We start from the raw sequence: 12,795 nt of genomic DNA, 5'->3' as shown, positions 1-12,795 counted from the left end.
ACTGCTTTTAGGTAAGATTATGCCCTAAAAACTGATATTGGGTGACAGGTAGAGAGCAGGGACATGTGCCCTTGTTCTACTCTTTCCTCTTTACCCAGGAGTTGACCCATTTGCTTAAGAACAGCCTCTCTTGAGAGTAAACACTGTCTGATGTCCCTAAAAAATTATATCTCCTGTACAATTAGATGATAAATAAAACTTTCTGAATATACCCAACTCACCAATTATCACTGTTAACTATCTTTTTTAAAAAGCATGACAGTTATTACACAGATATTTGCACTCTAAGACCCCCCAAAATCGCTTTTGTTCTAATAGGCAAAAAAAAAACAAAAAATAGAGTACAGACCTCCACAGAAGGTAAGTCCTGTCTCTCAGAACACGTGTCCTCTTTAGATGCCTTGTGAATCTTCTTTTCTGAAGAAGACTTTGTGTCAAGCTTTTTCAAAGTTTCACAATTGTCTACTTCATTCTTGACAGGCACTTGCTGGTTATTTCCTTCAATAAATAAAAATGATTCAATGTCTAGCTAATTATTTCCATTCATATTCCCCATAGTTAAGTCTCTTTCTTATACCACACAGTCTCATTTGATGGGATTTAGACTTAAGGATTGGTTTTGACATCCACAAGGCTCTAGAAATGTATTTTGTTTACAGGTGAAAACGCCCTTATATTAACAGGTCTGCAAACAGCCTTTAAGAGAGGTCAAGGGGGTAAAAGGGAGGGGCACGGCATCATTCACAGGGGCAACATTCATAAACATCAAAGATACCAACATCCCAAATGTCGAGATAAATGCATGAATGAAATGTAGTGCATGTACAACGGAATACCATTCAGCTGTAAAAATAAATGATTCCTTGCACAACATGAATATACTTAACACTATTGAACTGTGCACTCAGAAATGGTTAAGGTGGTAGGAAAAAGGAATGAAACTCTGACACATGCCACCACACGGGTGAACCTTGCAGACATCATGCCAAGTGCGACAAGCCAGACACAAAAGGACAAATGTTATATGATTGTACTTGGTTGTGGGACCTAGCGCCATCAATTCCCAGAGGTAAAAAATAGAACGCTGGCTACCGGGGGCTGGGCAGGGGGCGGTATGGGTTTTGTTGTCCCACGGGCTCAGAGTTTCCGTTGGGGAGGATGGAGAAGTTCTGAAATGGGGCATGGTGACGACTGTACGCCAAGGTGAATGTTCTTAATACCACTGAGCTTTATCATTTAAAATGGTACATTTTATGTTACTCCTCTTTTACCATGATTTTTTTAAAAGCTAGGGGAAGGAGACAGAGGGGTCAGGACTTGAGCTCTGCTCAGGACTCAGCCACTAATTCATTTTGTGAGCAAGTCAGTCTCTGAAGCTGCCAGAGCTTCGGTTTTCTTATTTATAAAATGAAAATACCACCTCGCCTGCGTACCCAAACCAAATGTTAAAAAGGTACAACCTGAGCAGACACAGTGGGCCAGCATCAAAAGACACACTCGCACTCTTTCAGGGCAGGCCCTTTGAGGGGGCACAGCCACCGCCCCGGAGTGGCAGGCCAGAAGCTGAGGGAAGAGCAGCAGATGAATCCTATGGCCCAGGCATGGTTGGCAGAAACCTCATCTGAAAACATAATTTCTCCATTTTTTTCTTTCAAGTGACTTCCTTAAGTGCATTTCTTCTTCCATTGTTTATTACCAAAAAAAAGTCATATCAACTTCAACTCTACACTAACTGGCCTCAGTGTTGTGACATGAAACAAAGTATTTCAATACCTTCTCCTTTTTACTTTGAGATTCTTTGACAACTTTGCCACCTGAGACCAATTCAGATGCACAGTGCCAACAGTCCTCAGTGAAGCAGGCTGTGGGCTCCGGGAGGCGAACGCACCCCCAGAAGCCAGCAGAGGCTGCAGTCGCCCTGAAGCGGGGCAGGCGCAGGGTCCTGTCTCGCTCACAAAATGAAAGGAGTGGTCATTCCCTCTGATTCCGAAATTCCTTTTTTTTTTAATTGATTGATTCTGAAACTCTGAAGCTGTAAGTTAAACTGGCTCAAAGCAAGATGCATACATTTTTAAAAGAACAAATACAAGGTAAGCATACTTTTATTTTGTTAACAAAAATATTGTATAAATGTTTACATAGCTATAATAATGCTGGGGAAGTGTGACTTCGTCTAGGACACAAAGGGGGTGTGAGCCACCCACCAAGGAAAACAATGTATCCAGCCAAGAGAAAGGAGACGAGGTCCAGAACAGAAACGAAAATCATAAAAACATCACTTTGGATTCTGGAAGCCATTAGTATGAGACAGAATACAGATACTCTGCAAAAAAAAAAAGAAAAAAAAAGTGCCATTCTTTTCCTCCAGTCTTCATTCACAAGGAAATGGATTTTCATAAATTTTCTTCGGGCCAAGAATAGCACTAAGGTATTGGTCATCAAAGGTTCTTAGGAAAGATCCAAATGTAATATTCAGCACTAACCTACCCCCCAAAAGTGGTAAAGCAGAGACTCTCAGGAAATTAATAATACCTTCTGTGGGGCCAAGGATTGGGACAATCAGATGAATTCTAAAAGCAAGCACTTCATTAATCCTTTGAGCAATTCTAACATGACAATAGGCAAGAATTTAGAAATACCAGACACGCGCATTTCGCTTAAAAAAAATGGAGCCAATCCATGGCATCGTATCCAGCATGCTTGCTTACTTTAGGTGTTACACAACTTTCTTACATGTACCTCACACAGTAAGAGTGTTTAAGCCACAAAGATAAAAAACAAATAGAACAAGGAACAAGTAAGCTCAACAAAGTAACTGCTTAAAGCTTTACTGCATCAGATCTAACCACGCAGTATATTTGGAGTAAACCCCTAGATTCTCGTTTCAAGCTGTTAGTATATGTAAGTAAACGAGGCTATGTTTTGCATGACTGGTATTTCAGAAATTTTGAAGGCATCTCATTCAGTGAAAACTTCCATGTTAATTTCAAGGCTTAGGGTATTACTAAATGTAAAGGTTTGTTATTCTTGACATTATTATAAGCAGAAAGCAATAATACAATTTGCTCCCTAGTGCCCTGTCATAGTGCTGAGGCCGGCAGCAGTTTATCCTTAATTCTCAATCTGTGCTATTCTGATCACACCATTAAAACACCAAAGTTATAAACACTTGAAAAGAGACACATTTCGAAGATCATGTACATCACACAGACAGCCCTACTCTTATCAGGTGGTCAAAAGATGCTGGAACATGGAAGAAATGCTGGAAAAACGTAGCTGTTTCCCAGCTGTTTGACAAGTTGAGGCCAAAAAACACAAGAGTGTGGAAACAGCCCGGGAGAATCTGTCGGCAGACTTCATTTCCACCGGGGACTTTAATTTCTGAATTATGCTGGGCCTCTCAGAAGGAGGCCAGAGAAAAGGGGCAGGAAGGAGTCAGCACACACTTTCTGTTCTTCGGAAAAGACTGTTTCTCAGCACCACCGCCACCCAGATAAGCTTGCAGCCAGAGCCATTTAGATGCACCTTGAAACACTGTTTCCACAGGTAAGGTACGCAGGGAACACGGACAGAAAAGCCCCGTTAGGTGAAGTCACAATCCTCCAGGTCCTCTGCAGAGAGAGCACGCCCTGCCCCTCCCCACTCCCAAAGCCAGTGACCGTGTCACTAGACTTGTTTCCAAGATCACCTGGGCACTTTGGGAGAAAAAGGGCTGGAACGCGGCAGACACACTAACCGTCTGCACGTGAGTGAGTGTCAGTTCCCAAGAGGATCCCCAACCATGAGGTACGCTCAGCTTGGCTGACAAGACTGAAGAGATTTTCTCCGGATTCCAGAAAGGATCTTAGTATGGAGACTGCAGGCCTGGCTGGGGAGCTGGGGTGGTTAGAGAGGGGTCCCCATACGCCAGGGCTGTGGGTTCCACCCCCTTGGCACACATACAAGAATCAACCAACAAATGCATCGATAAGGGGAACAACAGATCGATGTCTGTCTGTGTGTCTCTCTCTCCTTTCCCCACTAAATCAGTAAATAAAAAAGAATTTAAAAAAAATATGGAGCCCTGGCTGGTGTGGCTCAGTGGACTGAGTTTCAGCCTGCGAACCAAAGGGTCACGAGATTGATTCCCAGTCAGGGCACATGCTTGGGTTGCAGGCCAGGTCCCCAGTGGGGGGCGCAGGAGAGGCAACCACACACTGGTGTTTCTCTCCTTCTCTTTCTCCCTCCCTTCCCTTCTCTCTAAAACTAAATAAATAAAATCTTAAAAAAAATATGGAGACAGCAGCATGCTTTTCACAAAGTAAAATGCGTAAAAAAAAAAAAAAAAAACCACCCGATGTTCAATGTTGGAAGTGAAAACTCAGAAGGTTCTTCAATACATGGCTTCCCATTTTCAAGTGTTCTCTGTGCCTCGCAGATGGATTCCCTCCTGATTGTGTGTCTCTTCACCATCTGCCAGTTTATTACAATGTTTTCCTTTAAAAAGAACCCCAAACCTTTAATGCTACTAAGGAACTCCAAATCCTACTATCAAACTACAAACTTCTTCCCCTAGATTTCTCAGGGCTTTCTTATTTTTAAAGTCTTCAATTCGTTAAAATGTTTCAATTATAAATTGATGGCAGCCATTTGTTTACTTTTAACCTGTTTGACATTCCCCTAGAAGAGTTCTGTTCACATCAGGTCCTCTTGTGAACAGAAACAGAACAAAGTCATGTCGGTGAATGCGTCTCCCCTGGAGGAACCTCCTGCTCACACGTGCACAGAGCGGAACACGGCCCTGTGCGGCGGGACCTTGAATCTGCGGGTACGAACGTGGTGAGGGGCCAAAGCTCCTTCATCAACTCGTATTTGATCTGATGAACAGTCACCCTGATGCCGCTGAACATGCTGCTGATCCAGCACAAAAAAGCAGCTTTAAAAAACTTCTTGTAGTGAGAAATGTTTCCATTTAAAGCAATGGGAACAGACCAGTTATCTGCACAGGTCACAAAGATTCTGGGCAGATCCACCATCTGGAAAGATATGAGCATACCCCACGTTTATGGATGCTCATATTAACTTTACTCACACCTGCTGAAGTGCTATCACGTTTACATGGTCATCTACGCTCAACTCTCAGCACTGACCACCAAGTTTGGGACAGAGTGGTCTTGAAGCACGCATGCCAGTCCTCTGACCCACTCCCGCTCTACACTGCTGGTCCACTTCCGTACATTTGCACCAACTCGAAGTACTGTGATGCAGCAGAAGGTCCCTCCCCACCGTCTACCCACAGTGAAATGGCCCCTGCATTTCCCAGGCACATCCATCCAGACATCTGAAGGGCACCACAGACCACAGAGGCAGCACCATCCCTTCCGACCAGGATTTCGTAAAGTCAGCCCACGTCAGATACACTCAGGCCCAAATGACAGAAAGAAAGGAGAGGCAAGCCCAGCTGGTCTCACCCCATACGTCTACCTGTCACAGCAGTTTTGTAGTCTGGGCCCTCGAGTGTCTGGGACAGAAACGGAACCCAAGGCATCCCACCTATAGCACCGCCCGACAAGCTGCACCGTGACGTTGTTGAAAGGCCTGGTGGAGTGCATGGTCCAGAGGGCGTGCTCACATGCCAGGGGCAGAGGACACGGGGGGCAGTGCTGACCCTGCCCCAGGAGGCCACTTCGACCGTAAGCACTGCTGCCAGGGAAAGGGTACAAACAGGATGGAAGAAGGCACACCTGGTGCCCCAACCCTGTCTCACTCGGAGGACTCCGGCTTTCTTTCAAACTCAAGATGTCCGTGCATAGAACACCTCAAATTCAGCTGGAGTGTTTTATTAAATGCATAAAGCTCATTGGAATTAGCCAGTCCATAATATTTCTGTACCTTCTCCACAGTATCAAGGAGTGAAAAAAACAAAGTTATTTATATAGAGATGCGTCAAATAAGATCAAAGGTAACTGGTATTTCCAGATTAAAATGAGTCAAAAATCTGACTTTCAACAAATACAAAAATGTGTATCTGAGAATGGTCAGAATGGACCAGAAAAAATAAGCACAGGCTTTGGTGCCAGAGGGCAAAGGGATCAGTTAAGGCTTAATGACCATTTTATATGTAGTTAGTCTTCCTAGTCTAGTTTTGCTCACATTGTCATTGACTGTATTTGCTACACGAGAACACTTGTCTCCTTTTAATTAAGGGACGCAGTGAGGGAGGAACCAGGCCAAGGACCATGAGAGGGCAGCGGCTGTTAAACACAGAAAGTTGGTAAGTTCTGTTCACTCGGAAACATGTTATGGGCTGACTGACTTTTACAAGTAGTATGAAAAGCCACGATAAAAATTAATTGGCAAAAGGTGTCCCTAGCCTTCTGACAATAAAGTATGATATGTACATCCCTCTTAAACACATATACTAAAAAATAAACTTCTTAGCCATGGCCTTCTAAAAACGTGGAGCCTGGTCCTAAGCTTTTCACCTGAGAAACTGTATTTTAACACTTACACCTTCACTAAAACTTTGCACACGAACTACACATTCAGCACCACAAGGAAAACTCAAGTCCCAGGTGAGAACAAACCCCATTTAACCCAGACTGGAGACACACAGGAGGGAAAGACCACCAAGGAGGATGTAAAGATTACCATGATTTTTCCTGGAAATTTCTTGCAAGTCTGACTGGTACTGAGGTGAGTTTCTTGGCAAATGATTTTCAGGTAGTTTCTTCGAGGTCTTCAGAGGACCAAGCTCTCGCTCCTTGAGCTCAGCTATGTTTTCTGAAATTTTAATGTCCGTTTCCTTAGGAAACATACATGTCTGTATTCCCTCCTTCATATGACATTCTGAAGAAGTGGTATGGACTACAATTGTGTTTTTCAGTGCATTTTCTTCTTTATTCAATAAGTTCTTGGGAAAGGCTAAATTCTTTTGCAGGTTGACATTTATGCCACTTGGATATTTGAGGTTTGTCCAGTTCTCAGCCATTATCTCGGTGCACGCGTCCTCTTTTGGAGCAGACAGGGAACTGGCCAGGGCTGAGGTCTGTTTGTCCTCAGTGGCCACGGTGGCACTGCTGGTGATCGGTGTGCTGGGTTTGTGTCTACTATAATAGACTGAGCACTTATGCTTCTTCTGAGAGTGGCCGTAGGTAGCGGGGCTCCTCTTTGCGGCATTCTGGATCCTGCTGGGCGGACTGCTTACTGGAAGGCAGCTTTTCCCTCTGCCTTTGTCAGAGGGGCCATAGGTATCGAGAAAGTTCTTGCAATTGCTTCTGAATCAAAGAGAAAAAAAACAGCAAACATAAAGCCACACCGAGTAAAACTCTACCTCTCTGTTTGGGAATCCCCGAGAAAGAGGCAGCACTCGGTGTGGTGAGTCTAGAGCTCTACCCTGCTTCTTCTAAAGCTCCGTGAGTTCGATAAACCAAGTCCTTACATGAAGTCCACCTTATCATAAGAGAAATGTTCCAGCCATCACACCATAGCAAAAGAAATATAATGAAATGAAGTTGGAATATTACCTTAAAATAAAATCAGAAACGAGTGATATCAAAGGCAGGAAACGCCCCACCACCCTTGCACAGCACGAGGATTCTTACTTGTGCGGATGAGAGCTGATGGCGTCCATTGGACAGCTGTTCTGCTGTGAGGCAGAGCTGGCGTTCTGCCTCTGCCGTGCCTTCATGAACTCCATGAGGATGTACTGTGCTTGCTGGAAGGCTATTAAAATCACACCCAGCAGGGACAAACTGAGCAAAAAAGCAGGGAGGTGCATCAGTGCATCGTTCTAACAGGCATTCAAAGCACTGCATTTATTATAGAAGATCGGTGATTGGTGGTAGGTAATGTCTACAGATACGGCATTAAAATTCTACAAGGCATATGACATCATGTTCTCTGACATTTCTTAAATGTTTTTTAAAAAAACCTGTTTTTTAAAAATGTGCATATTTATAAGTCTGACATTTCCATTCAATTTTAAAGATGGTTCCAGGATAGAATAACTCTAAAAGGGTCGTTCTAGCCTTCTAATCACCAATTTCAATTGCCACTGGACCAGCAAGAGCAACAGCTGTATCTGCCACCATGACTGCCAATGAACACAGAGGGCGCACAACTGTCCTAGAGGTCCTATGAAACTCTTACAATTCGTTTCCTAGTATCTTAAAGCTCACCAGTTACTGCTTCCTCTACTTCCTATGTCAAAGTTCTCAAACTGATATAAATTCCTCTGAAGTCACGTGCTCTGACTGCCCACATTCATGCAACGACTGGATGGTTCTCCACTCAGTGAGAGGAGGCCAGTGAAGACGGTGATGGTTTACCTGACAAAGAAGACCGTGAGCCTCCAAAAGGACTCCTCCCAGCTGGGCCCTGGAACTACATCTGCACACAAAGGCAACAGGTGATGAGGGAGGGTCACATTGAGAGTGAAGCGAAACTCCAGGTCGGCCGCAGTGACGAGTGTCAGCTCACGAATGACCCAGGAAGAGGTAAAGTCTGGAGTGAACCTGGCAACAAAAGATTCATGTTCACGAACTTTAATTTTAGGCACAAGACATAGTAATCATAATACCAAAAGTTCTTACCTGTACAAGATAAATGCTTACATAAAAACAACTTAAGATGGTTTACCAATGAAAATAAGACGTCCCCCTGCCCAGCGGACATTAAAAACATCCCAGAACTTCAATGAGGTTGAAGTTCCGTACTCACACAATGCTGATGTCTCTCGATGTGTTTGGGTGCAGGGAAAAGGGATGGCAGTCCAGTACTTCGAATCCATAACCTTGGCAGTTGTACCCATTAATTTTCAGAGATGTGACCGTGACAGGAAGTGGTCCAATATTCTCAACTTTAAAGTTCTTGGTAATAGATAAAATTTGCTTGCTGTCTTTCAGTTCTAGTGAGAATGAATGGGGAAATTCAGTATATATGATCTGTAACACTGATTTAAAATAATTTATTGAACCAACAATAATTTATTAAACCAATGCACATTATTAAAATGTAAAAGAAAATCCAATGTGAGCTCAAAGCATGACATCGATCTCATTTCTGGAACAGTTATAGATTTTGTTATACCACCAAAATGTAATAAAAATAATTAGTTAAGTTTTTCTTAAGTTAAACCATCTACCTAGGTACCAAAAGTAATAAAAATCTCTCCTTTATTTTCTCACTTATTAAAGGTTAAGGTTAAAAGTATGATCTTCTCAGAAACCAAATCATTTGGATTCGCCCCCAGGCCCCGGAACCCTTAGCCCCGGACGTCCTCACTCCGTCTTCGCTAGACAGGGACCAGCAAAGAGGACAAGCGTGTGCCCCTGTGCAAGGGCCACCACAGCTACTAGAAACCCATTCCGAGACCCTACTACATGAACAGGAAGTGGTTGAACCTTTGAAAATAAATGGAAGCACATTTTGTGTTTAAAAAGGAAGAGTTATCTCGTTTTTTAAAACATTCCTATAAATTTATAACCCACTATCTAATATTTTCTTTGTTATATTAGGATTAATATTTTATCTGGTTCTATCGTTTTTATATTACTCTAATTCTAGGTCAACTCTAAAGGAATCAATAAACGAGTGAATGAATGAATGAATTAATAGAAAAATGGTGAAAGACTTTTAATGCAAAATGGGTAATAAAATTTTTCAAGGTATACAGGAACTAGTACAAAGGACACACGGAAAACACAACTAAGGGGGGTGGAAATGAAAGGGAGGTGGGGAGCACTGGGGGGTGGGCTGGGAGGGGAGTAAAAGACAGAAAACTGTACTTGAACAACAATGAAAAAAATATGTTGACATATTAAAAAAAATTTTTTCACAGTGTTCATTAAGCATAGTTTCCTAAATTTAAAAAAGTCTGGCTGGTGTGACTTAGAGGATTGAATGCCGGCCAGCGAACTGGAAGGTCACAGGTTCGATTCCCGGTCAGGGCACATGCCTGGGCTTTGGGCCAAGTCCCCAGTTGGGAGTGTGTGAGAGGCAACTGATCTATGTTTCTCTCAGCACATGTTTATCTCCCTCTCTTTCTCTCTCCCTTCTCCATGTCTCTACAAATAAATAAAGAAAATCCGGGAAAAAACCCACCAATCAGGCATTAAAACAATTGCTACAAGTTATCCAATAATCTCACCAACCAGCTTGCTCCATAGAAAACATATTGTTACACTAAAATGCTTTCAGTGTGTTCCTGAAATTAAAAATAATAGGAAAAGAATTTACCAGAAATACTTTATATCTTATTTATTTTTTTAGTTCCTGAGAAAGTTCTTAAAATTAATATAAGCAGTTTAAAAGCACTGAACTGAAATGCATGCATAATTTAGACATTTCCAATGGGACACTTAAGTAAATGTATAGATCTCATTGTCTGGTACAGTAGCCAGTGAACCCATATAGCTACTTAAATTTAAATTAAAGAACATTTCCATTACTGCAAAAAGTTCCATCAGAGAACATACCTGTAGTCTTCTGTCATTTGTGATTTTTTAGATTAGGTAACTGATAGCCAAATTCACAGGTTCATACTTTTTATCTTATATATCTAACACCATGCCAGTAATTTAGCAATTACTTTTCCCCTCTAGATCTAAAATACATTTACATTGGGTATTGCTCTAATTGAGTGATTCCAACCCATTTAGGCTCAGATGTTTGCCTGATTTAATCATTTGCAACAACACAATGAATCTACTTTAGGAATTGTAGAAGAATCTTCTCATAGAACACTTTTTCTCCTGGCTCTAGCGCCAAGCAGCCCCAGCAGAGTGCCATGCACAGGAACTCACGTCGACGGCAGTCCATCAGCGTGGACTCGGGCACCTTGAACCGGAGCGAACCTCCTGCACCTGGAAGTCTCCCGCCCACTTTCAGTAACTCGCGCGCTCCGAATCCCTCCACGCCAATCATGTCCATAACGGTCAAGTTGTTCCTTTAGTGAAAGCAGATACAAACAAAAGGGCATTACAACAGAGTCACAAGACACCATGCACTTGAACTTACAACCTCCTAGTTACCAAAAACATTTTTAATGTTTTTAAAAAGAATGTCAATTTAAATTATGTAGCATCTCTGGCCACCTCACAGGCAATGGAAGCGGCTAAGCCCAGAAGAGTTAGAGCTGACTGTTCAAGAAGGAGTGAATGATTATGATTGCTCTTCAATCCCAGCCCAAGAATCTAAACCCATGAATTTAATAACCAGCCATCAGGGTGGTTATTAAATCCAACCTTCAAGAGGAAAAAACTAAATAAATATATAGGGGGTGGGAAGACAGAGAAACACTAGCAAATGCAGGCAAACTGATAAAAATTGTTTACAACACAGTGAACTAAGGTGTTTTCACAGTAATTGGACTATAAGAAATTCTGCCTTAGGGATAATTCTAGAAATAAAATCCTACTGTTTACTGAACCAAAAGATTTAAAATATCATCCCACAAATAATTTCTATCTCCTCAAGTTCTTTTTTTTTTATATTTTATTTATTTATCTTTAGAGGGGAGGGGGGAGAGAGGGAGAGAAGTACCAATGTACGGTGGCCACTTGTGTGTCCCCTGCTGGGAACTGGCCTGCAACCCAGGTATGTGCCCTGACTGGGAATTGAACCGCTATTGTCTGGTTCCCAGGCCTGTGCTCAATCCATTGAGCTACACCAGTCAGGTGCTCTACTCAAGTTCTTATTAGTCAAACAGTAATTCTGACTAGCTTTTGCCTTGTCATTAACTACAGTTTGTTTTCCTAGGTTGCAAAAGCTAAGTGGAAATGATGCTTGAATGATGCAGACCAGACTGAAAGCCAGTCATCATTAATGTAAATACTAGAGAAGCAGAGAAAGAATTCATTTATAATTAGGCAAAATAGATATGTTCACATCTTTACCAAATGATTAAAACCCTTTATTTGCCACTTAAAAGCCTTTAAGTGATGTTACACAATTGATATTGTTTAGAGAAAAGTATTATGCATCAAAACAAGGCACCCCCCAAAATAAATTAACTAGGCTTTCTTTTTGAGTCTGGGAGAGTTTAAACTGGGATGAAGTAAAGTTCATAGCTACATTTCCTACAACCTCAGTTCTTCAACAGAGAATGTGTTTAAAATGAAGTATGTCGTCATCAGAACATTAGGCGTGTTAGTTAAAATGCTTCATAGAACTGTCAGTCCATTTTCCTTTTGATGGCATTCACTCCCAGAGGTACAAACTCATACAATATACTAAAGGAAGTCCAGAATAGGAAAGTCATTGCCAGCTAATCTAATACTAGAAAAGCTTAAAAAATAACTAACCTGTCGCTTATTAAATATTAAATGTGTTAGACTTCTCACCAATGCAGAGAGCTTCAACAAAGACCTGTGCTTACTGAAAATTTTGAAAGACGACTTTCAACAAAAACTATCCAAAGATTTTTAAAAATTAAGAAAAAACATTTAGCCGCTTAAATCACTTAGCAATATAATGCTCATTTAAAAGGAAGGAAAAGAAGCAAAAAGAGCCAATGAGCTGAAGTAGTCACTTCTTCCACTGTCCTTTGGGACCACTGAGAATTTCGGAAGCCAGACAGGCAGATACGAGAGCGGTGCACATCCGAACATTGTGGAATGAAATGTACACAGCAGTGTTTTAATTATTTTTCTGAGCTGAGACAGGGAAGTAAATGTATGTGTGTGTGTGTGTTTGGTTCTGCCCTCTGTGAGAACAGCAGATGAGATGCTGAGTGAGATGCACTGCGTCTTGGATAGTTGGGCACACACGCCCTGTGGTGCATGGGAGGAGACTGAGGCAGAGATTAACTATGGA

General features: G+C 42.0%; 1 protein-coding gene across 2 annotated transcripts in view; it reads right to left on the bottom strand.

Annotated features, from left to right (window-relative positions):
• The window catches only part of TMEM131L (transmembrane 131 like), a 139,177-nt gene that overhangs the window by 19,493 nt on the left and 106,889 nt on the right, over positions 1–12,795 (bottom strand). The window contains exons 21-26 of one of the 2 annotated variants that reach the window (XM_037168121.2): positions 10,785–10,927; positions 8,701–8,887; positions 8,310–8,495; positions 7,584–7,733; positions 6,631–7,256; positions 350–498 (exon numbers count right to left, since the gene is read on the bottom strand). In XM_037168121.2, coding sequence (XP_037024016.2) covers positions 350–498; positions 6,631–7,256; positions 7,584–7,733; positions 8,310–8,495; positions 8,701–8,887; positions 10,785–10,927 — 1,441 coding nt within the window. The remainder of the gene's footprint in view (positions 1–349; positions 499–6,630; positions 7,257–7,583; positions 7,734–8,309; positions 8,496–8,700; positions 8,888–10,784; positions 10,928–12,795) is intronic. The other variant, XM_037168122.2, reaches the window with a different exon arrangement.

This window comes from Artibeus jamaicensis, unplaced genomic scaffold, assembly GCF_021234435.1.
Source record: "Artibeus jamaicensis isolate MK-2021 breed Jamaican fruit bat unplaced genomic scaffold, CSHL_Jam_final scaffold_537, whole genome shotgun sequence".
NCBI classification, from domain to species: Eukaryota; Metazoa; Chordata; class Mammalia; order Chiroptera; family Phyllostomidae; genus Artibeus; species Artibeus jamaicensis.
Note: the sequence above shows the minus strand (reverse complement) of the source record. Positions and strands in the feature narration are given on the sequence as shown.